Consider the following 24177-nt stretch of genomic DNA (forward strand, 5'->3'; position numbering starts at 1 on the left):
GTCTTCAATCTTCTTTCAAAAACTTTACTAAAATTCATGATATGGCCCATGACTTTGAGCAAGTGGCTTGGCACACTTCAGCTAGACACCTCCTGTCCCACCCCAGCTGCCAAGGCCGAACTGCCACCTCACCAAATAAATTTGCACTCTAGATGTGCCCTTCAGCCCACCTATTTCCAGCCAAGATGACTGGATAGAAGTGGCTTAGAAGTACTAAGCACCTTGACAAACTGATCCCTAACATTTCCAATGAGATAAGAGCTATTTAGGGCCCAACCTCAGTCATGGGCAGCTAGTGGCAGTTTCCCTCATCTCCCCTGCCAGCCTGAAATATTGCAGAACTGCTCTTACATTTTATTCCCCTACTGTTTACCTAAATTCATCCCTGCTTCAGTTTGAGCTCATTACTTTGTTGTTAAGTTCTCAATGACAGATGAGGGTAATGAATTCCTGTCATCTCTAGCAGCTCTTCCTGTGCCATTGACAAATAGGCCTCCAATGGGATTTCCTGCAGACTGAGAACATCCTATGTCTTTTTTAAGAGAAAGCAGCTAATATGACCCACACTGGCTCATCACCCCCCAACTAAAGCCCACTGAAATCATGCCATGTGTTGGTGTCTGCCTGAGAAAATCAAAAGGCCAGACTTTCCTCATAGGAAGAGACCTGCTCAGTCTCTAATGGAGCAAAAGTGTGTGTGTGGAGGTCCACAGATTCTCCTGCTCCAGCACAAATTAGAAGCTCTGTCATTGAAACTTGCAACTTCATTTGTTCAACACAAGCATATGACAAAAAAAGAGGACTAAAACCTGATGCTTGCATCTGCCACAGGCCAAGTTTCAGAGTCATTTCACAAGGGCTTTGACAGTCTTCCACTATTTCAGTTGCCATCTTCTCAAAACTCCTCTCATGCATGGGCCCCAGCCTTGAGCTGGATGCAGCAGAGCAGCCACACCACACACAATATTCCTATCACAGCACTCTGCCAGGGTCTTGGGGATAGGGCAAACACTATAGATGTGGGGCTGTAGCCAAACTGCACCTTTGTCTAAGTGCACCTTCACATGACAATGTGAGTGTCCTCTATGTGTGTTGCATCACTTCAGATACCCCTCACATGCAGCCAAGAGGATGTCTTCCTGAAGGAATGATGCCTTCAATCCAACCAAGTGCTTCTTTGAGTTAGAACAAGATAAGCCTCCAAATTAAGTAGGTTTCTCTTTCCTAGGAGTACATGAAGTTTGTTTCCATCAATCCTACCACACAAATGAACTTGTGTTCATCTCTAGTAGTGACTGGGAAAATACCTTCTATGCTGTCTATCTTCTAGGCTATCTATGATGTCCTACATCAGTGGCACAGCAAGCTTCAAATCAACATAAGATGACACAAATCAAGACTTGAGTCCTACTCTGTTCATGCAGGATCAGAGCTTATCACTGTCCACTCAGAAGCATCCATCTAATGCCCATGAAATGAAGAGAAGCTGTAGAAAATATCCTGCAACTTTTTTAAACCTTGAGGAATTTTCGTATTGACAAAACTACTTTTGCAAAAGGAAGATTGGCTGTTGCTTTACATTTGTTTTAATCACTATGACTCCTGCACAGAGCATCATTTTTAAACCTGCATGACTCTGCTGCCTTTGTTGGACTTTGCTGTCCTTTATTGGACAGCATGAACACAATGCCTTTGAACAGTGTTTTGGAAGTTGATCTCCTTTGGAAAGGTCGTATGCTGTCCTCAGCCTTTACATTAGCCTCAAAGCACTATACTTTAGTGAGCAGCTGGTTTTCTCCAGCTTGGAAATTCCTGATGATTGCTGAGTTTTTCAGTATAAAATAGTGAAAACAATTTTCTCCTCTTCTCCTTGGAGAGAGAATTCCCCCTATCCTTTACCCATGTGGCATGTGTATAAATATAATCTCCTTTCTCTTCTGGAAGCAATTCAAATCATGGGTTTTATTCTCCACCCCACCCAGATGGCAGTTACAGAATCGGGGCAGGAGGGAAGAAGATTGGAGAGGAAACATATGAAATTATACAGGCAAGATTTAAAGGGGAAGGATAGAAAAAAATATGCAGAAAACAGCTGGCTTCTTCATAATTTCACCTTTTAAAGCTAGGTGATGCATTTGATTGTAACAGGGTTGCAAAACAGGGTAATTTTTCTTACTGTAGTCGCTGTTTTCATCCTTGGTCCCATCAATTGTACCATCTGGGTGCATCTGCAGGAAGTATTCCTGCTGGCTGAATAACCTTGTCACAATTCCTTTCAGTTGGGGTTCTGCAAAAAAATAATAAAAATTATTAAATATACCAAGTAGCAAGAGTCCCCATTTGTTTGGCCCCCATTAAGCCCTGAGTAAACGTAGAAGTGCTTGGCAGATAAGACAGCTTTCTGCGATTCCTTTCAAGCATGGTTGTAAAATATTCATATATACATAGACATACAGGCAAATAAAACTGAGATCAGATGAGCAGGTAAAATGCAATGCATAGTTGGTGCAACCGAAACATATTTATGGAACATTGCTTCACTGAAAGTTACCTACCAAATGAAAGTCTTTAAACAGCTTATGCATTCTGAATATGCCACTCATTCAGAAGAATATTTGCTAGCAGAGCTGCAAACAATTTGTCTTTTGTTTCTTATTTTGCCTGTGAAGTCAAGATCCTTATTTTCTGTATAGTTGATTCACTATCGCACAGTTCCAGTTTTATGCCAGTGAAAATCTATTTAAATCACTGGTATTATAGTGTGTAAAACCAAAGTAACCAAGTGCTTAATCAGGCTGCATGAGTCCAACTGTGTGGGAATCAGGAACAAAATCCTGAAAGGAACAGATGCAAGACACCTCCAAAAATGACCCCTGAAGCATTTATGGGCACCTTAAAACGCCTCTGTTTTAAAATCTGCATCTTCCTCCCCCCTAAAACATGTACTGCATACTCTGGTAGATGGGAATTACTCTTTGCCTCTAGCAGGGTCCTTTCCCAGCCCCTCTACATCATGAGCCAGCGACGGACTGGCCTGGGGCTTACCTATTGCTTCTGCAACACTTTATACCTGTGTTGAAGAGGAAAAGGAAAACACCAAAAAGGCAGAAACAATTTGAACTTTGAACTTCATGTGGCAGAGGTCTGCAGCATAACAAACAAACAAAAAAATGCATTGTTGTATTACAAAAATAAATTCAATTTTAATCATGCAAGTCTTTGTCACAGGCATTGCTTCTGGAAAGCAAGCCAGCTGGCTACATGTAAACAGATACACTAGCAAGGATGAGAGATATCTTCCTTGTGTGATGGGAGTTTGTAGTTTAATGTGACCACCCACCAAAAGTAAATAAATAAGACCCAGTTATTGCTGGCTGAATGGACAGGAAAAAATCCAGTGTAGCATACCAAAAATCCTGTCAGCCTACTGTCTTTCATGCCTCTAGTGAGGCTGTTTAATAAGCCATGGTCATTACATAACTAGTCACGTTGTGTGTTAAGTGTTTCCATTAGGAGCCCCCGTCTATAACGATTTTGCACTGCGCTGCACAACTTCCACTTGAGGCTGGCACTCTCAGCCAGTGCTTCTGCACAGGCAACACCCTCCCCGCAGCAGGCAGGGACCTTGGATGCAGACAGGCTGCAGGTGCAAAGAATTTCAGCTTCAGCAACCCCTCCACCAGCTCAGGGAGAGTCAGGTGTTATTTCACAGCTACAAACCCCACTGAATATATTGGGATCAGCTGGTTTCTACACTGCCTCAAAACAGTGATTCCATGGCAATGAGAATGTTGTAGACTGCAGGCAGGCTTTCTCCCAGCAAGACAATTCTGGGACAGTAAAATAAGTACAATTGTACTGGCCATCTACTAAAAGCTAATGTCGTTCAAGCCAAATGTCAAACTGAGACTTAGTGTGAGCTAAGTGTTTTGCTTTCTTCTTAACAAAATGAATTTCTATTTTGTTGAATGCAGAAGCTTGATTTAACTTGCTTTTCTAACATGCATATTAAAGCTAGAGGAAACGAAAAGCTGTATGCTCAGGTACAGATGATTGCACCACCCTCCTCAAGCCTGTACCCTTCCTCTCTTTTATCTAATACCACAATGGTGAAGGCACTAATAGGCACGCTCTGATACGAGAGACCTATGTTTTCAGTCCCTTGAATGAGTCTTAGCCTTGTTTTTACTTTCTGGTTAAATTTTAATGCTTAAGTACTTTGCACAAAATGGAAGAGCTCCCAGCAGGAGAGATTTAGATGTTCCTGCAGCCTGAGGCTTTCTGTGTGCTGGGGAAGGGCAGGAGATCTTGTCTAAAGCATCTCAAGGATAAGAGGAATGGACATATAAAACAACCCTGAACTTGTCCCCTTTCTTGGGAAATTTCTGGTTTAGCTACAGGATAGAAGGTCCTTCCCTCCTTCTTTGGGGTGCAAACTATACTTCGATCATGCAAAACATTCTGGAACAACATGAAAACCTCTCCCACTTTTACTAAATAGCCTACCAAGTTTATCAGAATAGCACCTGAGATCCCTTTAGGTCACTCTGAACCTTTGTTAGATGCAAACACCAATGCACCAGAAGTCTAAGTGTCACCATAGTAAAACACAGGATAAAGTCCCAAGGTCCCTTTTTGTTACTGATCTGACATAGACACACAGTCAGGTACAATTCAAGCTTTAATGACTGCACTCTTCATGATTCTAGGCTTTCCTGAGTCAATGCCTGCCTAGATTGGAGTAGGAAACTTATCTTACATGTCCTTTTTTTTCTTGACCTGACCTGATTTTGCTGAAGTTTGAGGCTCACACCCAAACTCAATCTCCAAGCAAGTGAAGCGCAGAGATCTCATGTTCCTCCTGGCCTTAACAGAGCCTGACTGCAGCAGTGTTCCTGCCTCTCCTCACACCTCTTCTGAGGGAGCAACTCTGCTACCCTGGTTCACTTAGAATGCCCTGCAGCACCACCAACCAAACGTCTTTTCCAGACACCAAAGGGTTAGCAATCACTTTGGAGACATACAGATATCTTTTTCCCTTGTTTCTGCATTTCCTTTTGTCTCTTTCAACGGGAGAGAAGAGCTGGTGAGCAGCTGCACCTGTGAGTATCTTCCTGAACTAAATGCAAAAGCAGCATAAACACATGCACAGCCAGCATCAAGTTCTCTTACAGAGAACAGCCCAAGGATGGTTAAAGAGATATCTGGGCAATGGGTGATTTGTTGCATCTAGTACAGCCATGTCTAAACTTGAATTGGGCTCCCCTTCCATCCCAAAAATCAGCAGCCAGGCCAGGCCCATAGGATCCTAAATTCACACACATCTCCCCACTGACTGCAAGGGGACCAGCTCAAACATAAACAGCTATGCTACAACAGCTGGCAGAGTAGCTGCTTCCCACCAGGGAACCTCCTGTCTCATGTCTGGGCATAGAGTGGGATATTGCAGTGTGTTATTCCTACAGCAAGTACTGTGGCTGGGAGGCCTACAGGCAAAATTTTAGCTGAAGGCAGCTTTTAAGAAGAATAAAGATTTTATCCATCTTTTCTCCCCAAACTTCACTGCAGACTTATTACCTGAAGAGGAAAGCACATAATCATAGAACAAGTTTTCCTGCTACCCCAGAAGCAAAACTCTGTACATGACTTTTAAGAGACTCCCTACTTCTGTCATATCATATATTTTAACATCACTTCTTTCCACTTACAAAGCAATTTTATCAGTCTTCCAGCATTGCTATCCATTACGCTGTAGCAATCATGTTGAAAAATCAGTTTGTAGAAAAATCTCAAAAACAGTAGGTCTCCTTGTCAAATAAGGATGGTGGAACACTCCCATAAGCCAGAATAGAAGGCATAAAGGAAAAAAAATAGACTGAGAACTTCTCACAGTTTTCCAATTAAAAGTGAAAGAGAACAACCCTCCCCAGCAGGCAAGATTCCCAGTGCTTATTGAAGCACTGGGTGGGAGATTAAAACCCCACCACCTTAATATAATACTTTTATTTGTCTGAAGTTCCCTCAATCCTGCTCCAGGCTATAATCAATAAGAGACAGAAGCACAAACAAGCTTTTCTTTCTCTAATCTCCTTCTTGTGTAGCAAGGGGAACTCAGATTCCCTTGCTTTTAAAGGACCGATACTCAGGACAAACCTATTCCCCCCATCCAGGTTGCCCCATACACCCTGCTATTTTGCTGAAGGAGCAGGTTTCCCAGCAGAAACAGAACTGTTGCAGACAAAACCTCAGTAGCAACTTTGTGTCTCCCTAAACACAAAATCAAGTACTCAGAATAGATTTAAGAAAGAAGTTATAACTGCCTTGATCCCAAAGTACAGGCTAAACACAAAAGATTTCCACACAGAATGTATTCCCAGTGCAGATTCCATGCTATTAGGATTTCCATGCAATATGCAAAGGAATATTTTTATCCTCATTTTATACACTATACTGGCTACTTTAGAATGCTTACTTTGAATAGCCTGTTCTGGTTGCCCATATATAGCTGCTCAGGGATGGAGGAATGCTAAAGAAAAGCTCAATGGACCTTTTTCTTATGCAGGTGCAGTGAGCACAAATCCTTCAATTGTGGGGCTTCCAGAAGCACTCCCACAGGACATAGCCATAGGGTGGAGCAGAGCAATAAGAATAACAGAGCAAGAGCTAACCCATGGTTGTGTTCTTGGTCTGTAACATCTACCATTCTAGCTTTCCCTAAAGACATATTTCTCAGCTGGTAACTCTTCTCACAGCAGTCTTATAGTGACCAACTCACTACATATCCCCTGAAAGACATCCTGTTTACTCCCCTTTCCACAGGCCAAACTCACTAGCTCTGCCTGCCCTGGTTTTACCTTTCTGTGCCCTTTGACACAGCTGAAACTAACTAAATCATGATCTGCTAGCGAATCTCTTTGTCTCTACTTAAATGCTAATGTGATGCTGCCATTATTCATTTCAGCTATCCTGCTGTTAAGCCTTAAAGTCATCTTAGCTCACATCAGCTGCTGCGTTTCCTTCCTTATTGTACAGCTATATGACAATTTTCATTCCCCTGGGGCTTGTCAAGGACATGATAGTTGCTGGGTACCCACACATACTTTGTTTGATCTCCAGAAGGCCAGGGGATCATGTCCAAATCAGTTACTCTGCAGAGTCATATCTCTCATCCTCAAACTGCAGATACTGCTGAAGGTATCTGCTGTGTGCTATAGGAAAAAGAGCAAGATCTCTGGCAGGGACACTGGCCAAAAGGCTTCTTATCAGAAATATCACTGGCTCTTTAGTGACCTTTTCTTTTAGTTCTGCTCACCTCATTAACTGGAAAATGGAGAACATGCAAGCAGAGTAATTCCCCTTAACACAAAGAGGAGCTATGAGGTTATGCACCAATGCCCACTGAGGACACTAACTCTTGCCTATTCCCATCAGCAAAGCAGGAGCACAAACATGATCAGGTCATGCACAGCAGCATAAAACCATGGGTGAGGAACCCTATGCTCTATCAAGCACCATAGTGTAGCTCAGTTCAGTCCAAACCCTGAGCTCTGGAGGACTAAGGAATCAAGCACAAGACTGATTTCCAATGAAGACTCCATCATGGAAGGGCAGTCTGTCACAGCCTCAGTTTTTGCAATTCACAGAACACCTCTTATGACAATACAATGACCTGAGACTGCATCAATCCAGATCCCGTTTTGCCTTAGGCTGGGAAATCTAAAGGGATTCATCGAGACCCTACTTACAGAAATCACTTGAATCTGAACCCCCTGAGTCAATGGTAGGGATCTCAGAAGGGCTGCTTTTCACTGATCTCTAGAAAAGATGAGGGGCTTAGTGACCTTTCCAGGATTTAAGCCACTAGCTCCAAGGATTCCTGCAACTCATAGCAATGCTCTGGTTGGCAGGCAGGCTTCCACTTGAGGTTGCTGGTGCAGAACTGCTTTTAAATCCACTTCAGAAGTTACTGTGCTGGGTGCCAGCAGTACTCTGTGTTGGTTATGGCATAAACTCTGAAGCTCTTGGGACTATTGTTCTCTGAACAATGAGCTGTCAGAGGACTCTGCGAGTTCATATGGCAAGCAGCCATTTTACATTCAGCATCCTGCAACAAGGTAGAAGGAAGGTACCTACTGTGTGATTTCGACAGGAGACTTGCCCATTTATTTGCTCTCTTTTTCTGCAGCAGAACATGTTCTGACTCAAAGCCTCTGTCTGGTCTTAGCTGTCAGAGACACCAGTGCTGGGCTGCTGAAACAGCCCCTCTGGTACCTGCTAAGGACATAGGATTGGCAAAGGGAGAAAGCATTTCCAGCCCTGATCTGAACTATGGCTGATTTCTCTTCTGCTAAATACTGCTGATTCTTTTCTGTGCCTGTGCAACAGTTTTGCTGAGGATGTGATGGGAAACACAGGAACTGTAATATATCTTAGGAGCATATTTCACCTTAATGTTCTTTAAACGTTTATTTATGGCAATTAAACATTTTAACCTGGAATTTACACATTCCATTATTCTTATTTTCTCCTATTCAGGATGCAGCTGTCATAATGGGATGTTGATTTATGACTCAGCCAACCAGGACTCAAATCCTTAGCACATCAAATCCAGCATTCAAGTCAGAGCATAAACTGCTCCTAATTTACTTAGATTAACTCCACATTTAAAGTGCCACAGCAGAAACTGCAGTTCCCCTCCCCTGAAAAGGATGGGTTCCAGAATACTCGATAAGCCAAACACTGCAAATACATGCAGACAGACAAGGGCACCTAAATCCCTCCTTCAGAAGTACAGTATTAATGAAGGTTTATATTAACTCGGCACAAAAAAGCATCAGTGAGCTCCATGCAGATTACCAGGGTGACAGGCATCAGCACAGAACTCAGGGATAAAGAGAAGATGAATTGCTGAGGGAGAAAAATGTTGAGGTTTTTTCCAGACAGGAGCTACTAAATTCTCCAGGGTGTTTGGAGTTAAGATGAAGTAAGCAGCTGTCTTCAATTAAATGCATCACTGTCGACATAAGTTGAATAGCTCAACTCACTACAATGATTCACTGAATCTACCTGAACTGGAAAGCTCAAGGAATAGCAACACTTGCAGCTGTGCCAGAAGCTGCTGTCCTTGAAGTCTAGGGTTGCATTTCCTTTGGCAGAACACCTTGCCAAACTCTTCCAAGCTGTGACCATAGCAGAGCGTGAGCCTTTAGCAGACACTGCACACAGGTGCCTATGTAGTGAGCCATGCACGAAGCAGGTGGAAACCGCCTCAGCCATACACAGGGATCCTGGAGGACACTCCAACTGTGTCACTAGGGTGCAGAGACAGGAAATCCTGCTGCAAAGTGCTGAGCATTTGCAGCTCCCATGGGAGTCACTGAGTGCAGAAAAGTACACAGGCAGAGGCAAGGAGGACATTTCCCAACTGCAGAAAATATTTTCCATGGCTTCTGTGGCTTAACTCAGCATAAGTGTTCAGAGAAGGACACACTCTGCTTAAGGAAGCCTACAAGCAGGTGGCCCAGAAGGACTGGGCAATGCTGCCTGTAGCGTCCTGAACAACAGGCAGGGAGAGGACAAATGAGCTCCAGAGCAGAGGGAGGTGAACCGTGTATGTGGGCATTTGCATTTGGATGCCTCCTCAGGCTGCCTGCACAGAAGTCACATCACCGTGGGCAACAGCAGCTGCTCAAGCATTAGCAGGGGCTCTGTAGCAAAGCCAGGCATCCAGCTCCATCACACAAAGCTGCCACAAGCCCCTTCTGTTTAGATACAGCCATTCAGCTACATGGGTACATCACCCAGCCTGTGAGTAGGATGGAGAGATGTAAACAGACTGACTGACACTAAGATTTATTGACGATGTTTGTGACTCTGGCAGCACCAAACAGTTGATCCCAGCTCCTTTACCAAGGGTGCAGAATGAAGGCAATGCCCAGCTCCAGTTCAATGGGATTACAGGGTTGGTGCCACCCTCCAGCTACAGGGAATTTCTTTTGAGAAGAAAATTACTCTAGGACAATAGGGCTCAAGCACACGTGTGCATTTATCTCAAGTGTGCACCTCCACCCAGAGCTGATAACTACAGAGAGTCAACTGATGCTTCCAGGATGCATTACATGAAATAACAGGCTGTGCTGACAGGGATGGCCTCTGTGTTTGAAGGACAAGCTTCCAAAATGACATTTCCCTAGCTCGGACGGATGACGGGCTCAAGCCAATGACAGTACCTATCAAAGCAATTGCCTCCTGTCACTGTCAGTGAGTCACTAGAGCAGAATGGCACTTCCTAAGGAAAAGAGCATCCAGAGGAGTGATTTCCTTTCCTGTGCTGATGCCTACAAGGAGGAATAGTAATTAGCACTGAGCACAACTGCCTGCCTGCACCCTCTACAAAGGAGCAGACATGTGCAAAGCTCTGCACTACACCTGCTTTGCTTTTACAAAGATGAGTCCCTCCAGGGCAGTCTTATTTCTCACTTGCTGAGTATGTGGAAAAGATGTGGTTGCACAGCATTGGCATTTATGCCTGCCCTGTCATATCCAGGGAATCAGTTTTACACAGATGTTATTACAAGTCAGAGGTAAGGGGCAGAGAAAGGAGTCATAAAAAGCATTGAAAGTGGGGTGCAACATGGGGCCACTGCTATATATCTCTCCCAGACCACCCTTTTCCTCGGAGGTGATGGATGTTAGGATTTAGAGAAGTCATTGTTCAGATCACTCACTCTTCAAGCTCTGGATCCCATGCGACAGCCACCTAAAGTCCAGGACTCAAGGATAAAAAGGTCCAAAGTCTTGGATGAGTTTTTCTATCAGGCAAATGCCAAACAGCATACATGACACATGAGATACCCACTCTGCACACAAGCTAAGGACAAGACAGCCACTTCCAGCACTCCAGGAACAAAAGAGGTTCCCAAAAACCACTGCAGGTAAAAATAATGGGAGGACTGGGAAAAAAAGGACATCTGAAAAGAGGACAAGTTTGGGTTTTTTTCTTTCGAGACAATGCTTTGTTTGGAAATGATGTTAAAAGACTTGGAGATGAAAGACTAAGTTTCATTTTAAGTAGAATGAAATATTGCATTGAATCTGAATCCCTTCCTTCCCAGAAACTTCTTTTATTTGACCATAGAACTAAAAAAATCAATTCTTCATACAGCTACACTCCTGGGTTTGTCTTAGCCTCCCCCAGGACATGGTTTATATTGCTCTGTTGATCCAGTGTGTTTTACCAGCAGTCAAAATATCAAAACATTTCCCTTTAAAGAGCAATTTCTACACCAGTATTGACTTGAGCTCGAATGAGGAGAAAACCGAAGCCTGACAGGAACGGAAAGCATGGAGAAGAGATATAGGGGTTTTCCAGAATTTATGCAGGATGAGCTTTTTCAGGTACGGGAATTAAAAAATGTGAGAAGTTTAATGGAAAAGAAGCTGTAGCTACAGCTCCTAAACTGTCACTTTCCAGCAGTCAATGCCTTGGCTGATGAAGGTTAACACATGTTCATAAGTATGGGTAGCAGATTTATTATTTATTTTGAGGAACACCCTGCAATTATTCCTGACATATTGTGTAATTAGCCAAAATTACAGCATATTCACCCAGAGTGAAACAGAGGATAGCATAAATATTATGTGTAAGCCCACAATCACAGAGCGCATTCCATTTGGGTGCAGACATGACTCCATGAACCATCCAAGTGTGTGTCCCTTCATGGGGGCTTCTCTCTGGCCCCCATGGGCTGGACAAAGGGGAAACATCAGAAGTAAAGCCCAGACTTTCCCCATGCCAGCAGTGAGAACTTGAGTGCTGCATGAAGATTGAGCAAAAAGGTATTCCCACACTGCAGAACTTTCGGGTTGAGGGATGACCAACTCCAAAATTCCCACCAGCAAAGAAGGGGCCACATCCTTGCTACCCCCAAGGTGGAAAGGCAGGCTTGGAGGATAATGCCTGGAGATGCCATTTCTTAAGCGCTGGTGCCTGTAGCTGGCAGGAGTGAGAAACAGAAAAATACATCTGCCCTCTCCCCATACCTCTCATCCTACAAAGAGGGATGGAGCGGGAGAGGGTTTCTTATAGGGCCACACATCCTAAGGACTTTTTTGATGGATCAGAAATTCTGGGCAATCTTGTGGCAGCACTTTGATGCTTGTACAGTTAGAAAGGCTGTGTTTTGTTTTGTTGATTCCAATGTGCAACATAAAACTTCTTCACTGTCAATTAAGCAGATTTTTTCCTGGTTTCCTACAAAGGTTCAGGATACCAGGAAATTCTAGAATTCTAAAAATTTGAACCATCTGTCTGGGGAATATATATCTGGTGTGAATGCGGGGCTGTGGTTGGACTAGTCAACTTCAGGGGTCTTCTGAGCCTCACTGCTAAGTGGCCACAACTTGCTTAATACACTTCTGTGCCCCAGGTTTTTCAAAGGCTCCATGACAGTGTCCTCAGCTCCCCTCACCTTGAAGTGCCCCACACAAAACACCAGATCACTAATAGTCGTCACACAAATAGAGCAGACACCATCCCTGCTGATCACACCTGCCACAGCACTGTGATTTGTGCTGTTCTCAGATGCTAAATCTCTCCACTTTCCCCATCAATCCAACAGGCCTGAAATACTGTCGAAACACTGAGAAGTCCCTCACACATGCTACAGAAACAAGTACATCAATCTTCCACCCTCTCTGCATAGCCAGAAAAGTAAACTCGTTAAAATAGAAAACGGACAGAACATGCTATCAACAAGCACTGAGCAGAAATTAATCATTGAAGATGCTATCAGTTTTAGGAAGGGTACCTGGTCCTACCAACACCAGCTCATAGAAGAGCCCTGAGTAATCACTGAATGGCAACTCAGAACAAAATTTGGGTCCCATCATCACTCTGAAAATGTTCAATAACACCAGGCAACAATGTTCCTTTTTGTTATGGCATTCCTCATGCACTCCCGCAGCATTTTCCAAAGGGATGAGACATGTGAGACTTCTTTATTTAACAGGTAAATGAGACTTTGATGTGGAAAAAATAAAGCCTGAATCATACAGGTTGTATTGCAATGATTTTTTTGGCTTGCTGTACTACTGTAGCTTAAGCACTCCTGCAGCAGTTTGCAAGCATTTTTTTGATCCAAAATTACGTTACTGAATTTCAACAAATCTTACACAACACCCAAATGCATAAAGAAAATGTGCTGCTTGTGCCACTCTGGTTTGAAGAAACATTACACTTCAAAGATCAAGTTCATGCTAAAAATGGCCAAACCCCACCATGTGACTCAAAGTTCTTTCTTCTTTTCTTTTGCTTTGTGAAAATACACCTTTTTTACCTTCAGAATAATTTTAGTTTTCCATTTGAGCCAGAAGTTTCCTTCAACCTAATGAAAACACTTGCAGTGTGAGAAAGCCATCATCTGCCTCATGCCATCTAAAGCTCTGTTGTAAGTAAGGATGGTGTTTCATGGTTCCTGTCTCACTACAAACACTTCATTCCCAATGTCAGGTGGCCTTGAGGACTCCAGCAAGTCAGGCAGATTTACCAGCCACACCACTGCCATCCTGGGAGAGAGTTGCAAGCAGCGAGCTCCATCCCTGGGGATGTGTGTGCTCAGGATGACACAGTGCAGATGGAGCAAAAATGGAAAATTTGCCTCTCTAACAGGGCTCCAAACACAGCTCCAGCTCCTCCAGCTGCCCAAGAGCCACTCACTGCCTGAGGGCTCAGGGCAAAGGAGCTCTCAAACATGGTTTCTAATCATTCAGGAGCCACTATTGGGCTCTTGCTTTAAAAACTAACATTTATTTAATGGAAAGTAGAGCTGTGCTTTTGAAGAAACAGAAAGAAAAATAATAGAAAGAATGTTTAAGGAAGTGGAGAAGATAGGAGTGGCACAGAGGGAAATTAAATAAAACCCAAAACAAATGTTTATAAATTTTTAAGTAAAGATGTTGCGTACCAGCCAGCAGGCAGACCCCGTGCTGAAGAGCATAAAACCAAACTATATAAAGCCAGCAGAGAACTGGTGGTTATATCTCACACTCTGCCAACCCTTTTAGCCACCACCACTGAAATTACCCACAAGAGCGGGATGTCAGTCACAGGAAGATGCCCACACGAACGTCTGCAGATTGATAACTGAGACGGATGTTACAGGCAGCCAGTAGTTCAAACCTGGATCCGATTACAGGAGCTGTGCCAGGGAAGGACAGGCTCAGGAGTAGATGGATGGTCTAAGCCCCTCACTTGCTAATGTGTGATCCCTGTGCTTCCTGCAGCCCAGCAGCTCACAAGTCCCTGGGGAGCATCCTTCAGCAACCACAGTGTGCTTCCCAACTGCGAGCCAGTTCCTGGAAGCCAAAACCACTGTGCCTTTTTGCAAATTTCTACTCCTTTTCAATTTTCTGGAAGATGTGGACTGGCTGCTTGAAGCCCAGCTTCACTTGCAGCAGTCACGTAATGCCTGACCTTTTGCAAACAGTTTTGCTTTCGAGAATGAAGGAAATGTATATGTTCAGTAGTTTGGGCAATATGAATGGCAACTTCTAAGCAAAAAACTATCTGTGCAGCCAGCAAGGGGAGGGGACTGCAAACTATGCTTTACTAGATAAATATCAATTAAGTAAGCATTAAATATCAATCTATTGATATATTATCAATATAATATACATTACTGATATAATATTGATATATTATCAATAAAAATATCAATTAAATATCAATAAAGTATGCATTAACCCCAAGACATGGCTTTTTTCTTCTTTCATTTCAATCCAAACTGCTTAAATATTTCAAGAAAATAATATTTTGGGGGTTGGGGGTTGTCTGTATTATGACCACAATCAGTTTTCAGCTGGGAAAGTGCAACAAGCAATGGAATTATATTGCCTCTCTGTGGATATTTTGCCAATTCACAGCATGTAACTGTCCACTGGATGTAACACATTCCCTTACCAGAGCACACTGCTGGAGTAAAGGTGAGACAGGAGTACCACAGGGAGAAAGCTCTGCACAACATGCTCCATGGATGCTGCTGTGGGATAAGGGAGAAGCTCTGTGCTCTCCATCATTGTAGCAGATGCATCTAGCTCTGGATCTTCAGATCTTGTCCCTACCACTGGAGGCAACCTGCCACATCTCATCTCCCCTTTTTTGACATCTGTCAGTGGAGTCAAGCACCCCAAACATGAACTGTCACACTGGAAAGGCCCCAGAAAGAAGGATGGGAAGCGCAGGCCGGCAGCAGCATAACCACTCCCCTCCTTTCACCATGGCTGTCCATCTTCTGGCCAGAGAAGGGCCACAGGTTCCCAGCTGAGCGTTTCTCTTTCGGAACATGATAGTGCCAAGCACTAACTAGAGTTCATCCTTGTGCTCCATAACACTGAAGGAGAAGGGGGCACCAATGCAAGTCAGACTCTGAAGATGTCCCTTGAACTAAATTCAACCTTCCTCCCACATGCAACAGATGCACATGGCTGAGAAGGGAGAGGAAATGCTATTGCTACCTCCACCCTTGCCCTGACCCAATCCAGGATCTCCTCAAGAGCTCAATACTCCTCCAAACTTAGAGCTCTGCCAGAAGCAGCACAGCCCAATATAGCATCTCCTCAGTGGGACCAAAGGCATAGTGGAGTAGTCATCTACCCATGATACTGGGGGAAAGGGACAAACCCAGAGCCACAAAGCAGATGCAGGAACAGGGCTGCAAAGCTTCATTCAGTGATAACGCTGTTTCCAACATTAACCCTCTTCTTGAGCCCAACCCATTCCATTGGGAAAGGGCAGAGAGCAGAAATGCCCAGAGCTGCTGCTTGGAACCAGTCATCAGCTCAAACCTGAGAACGAGAAGGACTCAGGCCACCACTGTGCCTTCAAGCCATGGCTTTGTCCCTCTGTCACCTTTAGCCAGGACATCCTAGAATGAGCACAGGACAGCAGAGGTGTCTGACAGGTGTCAGCACATATCCACCTGAATTTTCTCAGCAGCCATGTAAGCTCCATCAGGGTTTCAGAGCGCACCAAGTCAGTGCTTGGAACAAGCACACAGTTATTTGCCTGTGCTGCAGCATGGCAGCGTGGGGGCTGGAACAGCCAGAGTGGTCTGCTTGAACAGTCGTGTTCCACAGCTCTCTAGAAAACTGCCTTCTGGTTTACCATTTAAAAATATGTTGCAGCTGCTATTTTCAGAGACAGTACTGTCAGGACGCTGTAGGCCTACAGTCCTGCTACCATGCACCAAAATTCAGTGTCCACATTGACTCCCCTCAAAGCATAAACCCTGCTTTAAAAATAATTTATTCCAGGAGTCCTTGCTATTGGCATTTACTTTGTGGGGGGCACAAAGAGTGTCTGTGGCTTTACTACAGCTTTTAATAGAGATGCAAAGTAAAAACAGCCTCTGTAAAGGATAAGTTATTTCAGGTTTCTGCTACATGTCAGAATAGGGCAAAGGTAAAACTGCAGATGTAGTAGTTGCTTTAAGCTTAGACATGATAATGTATTATTATTAATAATATGAAGTTAGTTAGGGAGTAGAAATGATTTATTGAACAGGAGAACAACATACAAAGGTACCATTCCCCAACAGACTGCATGCAGTGTGTGCAGCCCAGATACAGAGTCTATGAGTTTTGGTACAGGTCTCTTCACAAAAGTCTTCCAAGATTAAGGCACAGCAATAATGCAGCCATGGCAATGGTGCTTTGACAGTACACGGAACATATGGAAATGTATGTTTATTTAAAGGTTAGTTCTTTGGAGCTGCTTTCCTTGACCTATTCTCTTCTGTATTCTTGGTCACCTTGTGCCAAGCCAGAGAGGTTGCAAATACGAAAGGGGTGTCAATCTCTTACATGGTTTGCTTGTAAAAATTCTTGCTTTGATTTTAATAATAAATCACAGCTTGGCTTCAACTGTGCGGGAGTAGGAAACTCCCAGAAATAATGTGCACATGACTGTTCAGAGGGATGGATCCAACAGAACAAATGCCAGAGGGATGGAACAAACGCCTACCTGGCCACTGTGCTATCTGGCATTTCATGGTGTGCCCATTTGGGAAGGGGAGAGAAGGAAAGAAGGTAAGCCCAAGCAATACTGCACTTGTTCCTCAACACAGTGAGACTCATGATCATGCTTGTCTCTAGCAGAAGTGAGTTTGTTACAACCTCTTCAGCTCCCATGGCAGCTCAGCTCTCCACACTGCCCGAGTCAAGCTGTTAAATTTTTTTTGTGATAGCTTATCTGTTAAAATATGCAGTATCTGGTTCTGGTCTGGAAAATTATTCTAAATTCTTGCTGAATTCAGCAAAGCAAGGAAGGAAGGAAGAAAATCTTGTCTTCATTTTAGTATTTTTGGAACTGAAGATTTTGGGGGTTTTTGTTTAAATGCAACATTTCATTTAGAAGTATACCTGAAAGTTAAAGAAAAATACACACATAAGAATCTTCCAAATGAAATTGTACCATTTTTTCCCCTCCAAAAAAACAGGTATATCAAGGATAAACTGGTTTATATGGATTTCTTATGTTATGGGGACAAAAAATAATCACTCATGAATCTCTTTTCACCCTTTTTGATTTGACTGGTGATAGAAGAATCAAACATTTGTATTGCTATAATGGTGAACCTTCTCCACTGCCTAATGATTTGCACTGCTCCCACAAGCACAGCTACTCCTGAGGCCATGGGGAGAGAAGATACCCATCCCTTTAGGAGCTTGGATGACTTCCACAGATTTTTTTGGCATTGATCATATCCAGTCCAGAACTCTACAAGGTGGCTTGCTGACTGACATGCTCACCCACAAGCTGCATTGTGAAACAGGCCCATAGCTGAGTTCTCCATGCTTTGGAGAAAGCTTGGAGCCTGTAGTTCTTCCCCAGATTTTAGAGACAGAGAGCCCAGGGTTGCTACCTGGACCACCCCCCCCCCCCCAGCAACCAAGCACAGACACACACTGTGACAGTCACCACATCTGCAAGTCACGAACGTGTGCGATACCACCCCCAGGGATCAGTTTGATAAAATGAAACCCATCTGCCAAGCTGTCAGGAGCAGGAGGGAGACTTTTCCCCCCTTCTGGTTATTCTGGTGCTCACTAGCACCAGCAGGTGCCAAAGGCACTTACAAACACCAATGCAGAGCTCACTGATGTCAGACTGCTCCAAACAAGGACATGTGCCCACAAGGCTGTGCCCCTTCCCTCTGACATTATCTAGGCTCTTGTTTTGTGAGCTACTTGGCATACATGTCCTCATCTCAGCTAGTGCTTCTAAGAGCTCTTGCTGGCCAGGTGATACCAGGATTTCCAGCCATTTCCATTCCCTCCAGCCACTCCTTAGAGATGGGACACAGCACCATATTCTGCAGAAGAGCAGGTAGAAGATGTGACAGACCCCCCCCCCCCACCTTGGCTGGATGCACACCCAGATATGCAAACACAGACTATCAAAAAGTGCTAGGATCCAGCCTGAACCCTACTACATACAGCAGCTATGCACAGAGATGGTGTAGCTGGCATGAGGACAGTGTAGCGAGGAGGGGGGCAAACTCCACAGGTTAGGCATGTATTACAGCTGTTCTGAGATTAACAACTCCATAAAAGCAGGCAAGGACTAGGACAAATTTAACGGGGACCTAAAGAGGTGTTTTTTATCATGAGCTTCAATCATCATTTTTACCCTGCATAAAATCAAAAAGGACTTCAGGATTTAAGTCGGAGAATTTAACAGCTTGCAGAGACGACAGACTTCTCAAATATTTTAAATCAATCTCCGAACAAACTAAGTCCTTTTGCGCCCTTCAGCTAAAGTTGCTCTTGTATTTTGCTTATGTTGCTGCAAAAATATCTACATACATATATTTTAAATTCCTAGCCTCCATTTATTATTCAAAATGAGAAATACTGCAAGGGAAAACATGTTTTAACTTACTGCTTTGGTTTTTTTTTTCTATGTGTGAGCCATTTCCTTCATTTTAGAAGAAGCCTCTAGATCTCCTTAAGAAAAAGCATCCTTTCAATGGAGGACCACAAAATATGTATCAAACGGGGCAGGGAGGGAGAAGGGGGGAAGGATGAAGGGTCTGGGGGGGAGCAGGAGAAAGGCAGGTTTTTTTTGGGGGGGGGGGCTAAAAAACATGCTTTGAGATTGAGCTCCACATTCCAAGCTGGAAACTCACCTACGAAAGCAATTCCTGAAGGGGTGGAGACAACACTACACAGTGCCTGGCACTGCCTGACCCAAAGCTGCCTGAACTCAAATATGATTTCCTCAAGTAACAACACCATTCAGTGGCTCCATTCAGACAAAATTTCCACCAACCCGCACAGATGCTGTGTCTGATGGTCCATCCTGTTCACCTTCCTGTAAGTACCCCAAACTCCTCAGCTTTGCTGTGCGGTTGCCATGGCATGATGGAAGGACACCTCCACCCTGAACACATAGCATCCTGGAACAAGCATTTGGAATTAGGTCTCTGTGTCAGTGAACTGCTTTGTGCCTTCATCTTACCTTCTGTAAAACAGGAGGAATTCTCCCCATTTCATAGAGCTTGTTGTGTATTACAGGTGAAATCACCTTATAAATGTGAAATATTTTCTCAGTTTCTCCACATTGCCATAAAATAAGGTCATGTTTAAAGAGGTAAAGATAGTTCCCCTACCATCGTACCACTTCCAAATGGGATTGTACCCCTTTTGAACACGTCTGTTTCTCAAGTTCCTTTCACTGACTTGCAAACTACTGAGCCAGCATACCATTATGTACACAGTCTCCGGACTGCACATTTCTTTAAACCAGTTTTATTTCATTTGCATGTCATTTTCTATGCCTCTGTATTTCTACAGGTCTCTATATTGCAGAAGAGCCTCCGCAATGAGTAACCTACCTGGGTACAATACACTCCCTAAAAAAAACAATCCGAGTAGCAGCAAAGTCAATAGCATGCTGCTTTCTGAACAGCACACCAGGAATGAGTCCAGGAATAAGATGTACCAATGAAATAAATCTCTATTTAAAAGATGCATAATGGGAATGAAAGCAGACATAGTCCATAGCCTAGGAAAGGACACTTGATCTTTTTTCAAAAGCAACTTAATTCATCTATGTCTTTAATTTCATAAAATGAACACAGTACTGGTTACAAATGATTGACAGTTCTGAAGACTGAACAGCTCTATTTTTGCAGCACTGAGTAGCATTGATCCTTCTTATAAGACAATAAAAAGTCTTCTTAAGTCACTTTGGTCTGTAAGTTATTGAACACCTTCCTCAGCATGAAAGTCCATGCAAGCTGAGGGAATTCTTAAAATTCATCAATTCTTGACAGGCATTTAGTGAGTCCAAAGGAAGCAGAATCGGATCTGTGCAGCTGGTTGTGCTGTGATAGGACCAACAAGAAGCCTCACCAACCACACCCTGCTGTAAAAGTCACTCAAACTTTAGTGAGAACAAGCATCTTGAAATCTCGTTAACAGACTTAGATTTCTCAGCCCCTTTTAGCCCTCGAAGGACCTCATTCAATAGCAGATGGAGATGGGAAGGAAAGAGGAATGGCAAAGGATTTCATCAATGACACTCCCAGGTTCCATTCATGATCCTATGAAGAGTGATTTCCGAGACAAAATGACCACATTTCTGGGGTAAGAGCTATTTTTCAGATTGGGTTCACAGTTTAACTAATATTTAGTGTTGTCCAGCGAACTAGCATTTATCATAACTTAAGAAAATGAAAAAAAGGGGCAATTCCTTTCCCTTTGAATATTTCAAGTTGTGCTACATTTCAGATATTTTGCATCCTCTTTTGGTATCTGCTTTAAAACTGACCATTAAAGAGTCTGTTTTTTCCAGCCTAACACATGCATTGTCAATCTTGAAGCATTTTGCTAGCTAAATATAGTCCCTGCCCCACAGCCTATGGATTGAGAGTGCTGACAGCTAATACAAAGTAATTGTTCTTTCCCCTTTGTTGACAACAGCAAGTGGCATTCTACATGTGAGAGGCTTTGCCCGTATTTCTTTCTGTTCCTCACTTGAGTACAGGTCCTGTACCTCAATCTACAGACCAGAAGAGCAGCCCCCAGCTAGCTTTGACACCTTGCTGTAGAGTCATGACTGGCAGGCTTCAGGTGTGGAGAAGGGGCTTCACGAAAAGACTAATGAACAAACAAAATACATATATGGAAAACATGAGAGGATTACACAGGTTGGTGGTACATCCCAAAGAGGTGAGTAAACGAGCATCACTCTTTTTTAACCATGATACTAAAGCACAACTGAGAAAAGTCCATGTTCAGAGCAGCTTCTTAATGCAATCTCTGTTTTCTTACCTTAATGGTATTTATAGCAGTAAAAAGATAAAGGAAGAAATCAATAATAATTCCACTGAGAAATTGCAGAAGGCACGTTCTTGCCAGATACTAAGTTCTCACACCTACCAAGGATGGATGAGAGCATAAAGCTCCACTCAGAACTGAAACTGTGGGTACTGGGACTTCATCGTGGAAATGTGAGCAACATGTACACTAGAGCTGAAGTTTTCTACAAGGAACCAAGTCTGAGCACATACATGCACAAAAAAGACAAAGGAAAAAAGAGGGGTGGGGGAGAAGACTACCAAAAAAGCCTTTCTGGGTCCTTGCAAGCTCAATAGTAGGTGTAACAGCTGTACAAACTGCTGTCTAGGTAGCCTTCTAAACTAATGAAATTGCCTATGCAACTCTGCTCGTGAAGTAGCACTTGATGGATCTAGTTATCGAATGACCACCATTCTAATTGTTCATCAGTTTATCGATTTCCTTGTCACTGTGCAGAAAATAAGAGGAGACTGTTTATAAAACATACCTACAGGGAGGTGGAAAAATACAGTCCTGGGTTAAGCTAGCACAGACGAAGCCACTCGGTCTCTTCTGCCGGAAGACCCGCTTTGCTCACGCTTCACAGCGGTGGCCGGATGCTGCCGGCAGGCGGGTACCCACCCATCCCACCAACCGCGGCAGGAGACCCACCAGGACCCTGGCAAAAGTTGCGTGCGAAGCAAGCCCGTCCCCAGACGGTACCCAGCGGTGCCGGGAGAGCCCAGAGCAGGGGCAGCCATCCCGGCAGGTCTGCTGCTGCACCACACCGCGGAGCGGGTCCCCACTGCCCCGACCTCCGTACTCACCCGGTCTCCTCCTCACCGGCCTTTTCCTGCCGCTGCAGAAGCGTACTTTGCTGAAGACCCCTAGGACGTGCCTCTCGCAGAGGGAGCGTCCGTCCTTGCTGGGGCTGGAGCGGCGCTTGGAGGCGGACACCCGGTCGCTGTTGGACTCCCTCGCCTGCCGCTTCTGCCGGATCAACGAGCTGGCGATAGCCGCTGCCATCGCCGCTCATGGGCCCCCCTGCGCCGCGCCTCTCCGGGGGGCGCCACCCGGGCGTTGGGGCCGAGCCGCGGCCGCGCCCCGCGGGGACGGGGGACGGGGACGCCCCGCTTAACGCGCTGCGGCCCCAAGTCCCGGCGCCGGGGAGGGCTCAGCCGGCCAGGCGGAGCAGGGCGCCCGGGCTAACAACCATGGCTGGGTGTTGGACCCCACTGCCCATGGGTCTGTCCCCGGGGAGCGCAAATCTCGGCGCGGAAGGCCGTCGGCGAGACCCCTGGCCGGGCTGGCAGTGCCCCGCGGCTTGTAAATCCGGGAGGCTGGTGTCCCACTTGTAATGGTTCGCCGGCGGCAGCTCTGTCCAACGGATAGGGTGTGAGGAAAGGGGTTCGCGGAGGATCCGCGGGTCCCTGCGGCGCGGTGCCGCTCCGCCCGGGCGCAGGCGGCGGCGCTTCTTCCTGCCTGCCGCCCTCCGGCGAGGAGCCGTGGGGTGAGTCAGAGTCCCCCCAGCCCGCGGGCGGCCCCGGCCCCAGCGCGGTGGCTCCGAGGCGCGGCGCGGCACTGCGCGCACATGGACGCGGCTCTGCTCCGCACCCCCGGCCGGGCTCAGGGCGAGCCGCGCTGCATTTCTGTTTGCACTCCTCCTCTTCCTCTATTCCCCCCCTCCCCACTCCGCTCTCAGAGAGGGCTGGAGGGGAAGGAAAAAGCAGAAAAGCAGCCACGAGAAAAAGCACCAGGTCAGCAAACAAACAGAAAAAGAAGGTATGTAATTAAATTACATTAAAAAAAAATAAAAATTAAAAAAGAGTCTCCCGGCCTCGGGTGCGGGCTCACATCGCCGCAGCTCGGCGCCCAGGGCTCACAGCGCCATGGTTGGGGAAGCTCTCCCAGCCCTGCTCTCCGCCTCTGCCCCGGCAGCGGCTCTCCCCGACGGCAGCAACCCACATCGTTCGGCCCGGCGGGAGACCGCGGAGCTCTCGGCACCGGGTCGGCCCCGGGCTCGGCTGCCGCGGCGGAGACGGAGGCGGGAGGAGCGATGAAAGGCGGGGAGGAGAGCGAGGGGGGTCCGGGGGGGGGGGGGGGGGGTGGTGCGGAGCTCAGGATGCTCCGCGGTGCCACCCGACGGCGGCGGGGCCGGGAGGAGCCGAGCCGCACCCGCTACCCGTCTGCATCCTCCGGCCCGGCCCGGCCCGGGGAGAGGAGGGGGGAGCGAGGCGAGGCGGGGGGAGGAAAGGGGAGGGAGGGGCCGGGGAAGCCCCCCCGGACTCCCACGCCGCGCGGGGCTGCTGCCAAGGTGGCGGGGAGCCCCGCAACCACCGGGCAGGGCCGGGCTGGGCTGGGCTGGGCTCGGGGGGAATTGCAGCTGCTCCCGCTCGCCCTCCTCTACGCAATCCTACGTGATCGAGGTTTGGATGAGAAAAATCGCGCAGGCAGAGAGAGGCAACTGCAGCTTCGCGGCGGCCCTGCCCCTCCGCCCGAGCAGGGCAGCCCCCGAGCAGGGGAGCCGGGCTTCCCCCGCGCCGCAGCCCCGCCCGGCACGCGGAGGAGCCGCCTGCCACTTGTGCAGCCACCCGTCCACCTCCCCGGTGCCCGAGCACCCAGCCTCAGCAGCCGACCACCTCCGTGGCTTTCCCTGCTTCTCGGTGGAAGCACAGAGGGGACGACAGCCCCGGCACCCCAAGGGCTGCGCTGCCGCGGGGCCGATATCTCGCCTAGGGAGCCTGCAACGCGACTGCAGTGGTGGGCACTGCCACGGAGGCTGTCGTCAGAGGGGTCCCAACGCAGCCCACCAGTTTATTAGCAGATGCTCTGCTC

At 46.0% G+C, this 24177-nt stretch overlaps 1 protein-coding gene across 5 annotated transcripts in view; it reads right to left on the reverse strand.

Annotated features, from left to right (window-relative positions):
- FGF12 (fibroblast growth factor 12) overlaps positions 1–24177 on the reverse strand; it is a 231715-nt gene that overhangs the window by 81007 nt on the left and 126531 nt on the right. For 4 of the 5 annotated variants that reach the window (XM_034063861.1, XM_005146518.2, XM_031046723.1 and 1 more), the window contains one exon: positions 2177–2287. In XM_034063861.1, coding sequence (XP_033919752.1) covers positions 2177–2287 — 111 coding nt within the window. Of the gene's footprint in view, positions 1–2176; positions 2288–22169; positions 23366–24177 lie in introns of those variants that run through there. The other variant, XM_034063860.1, reaches the window with a different exon arrangement.

Source organism: Melopsittacus undulatus, chromosome 6, assembly GCF_012275295.1.
Source record: "Melopsittacus undulatus isolate bMelUnd1 chromosome 6, bMelUnd1.mat.Z, whole genome shotgun sequence".
In the NCBI taxonomy this organism is placed as follows: domain Eukaryota; kingdom Metazoa; phylum Chordata; class Aves; order Psittaciformes; family Psittaculidae; genus Melopsittacus; species Melopsittacus undulatus.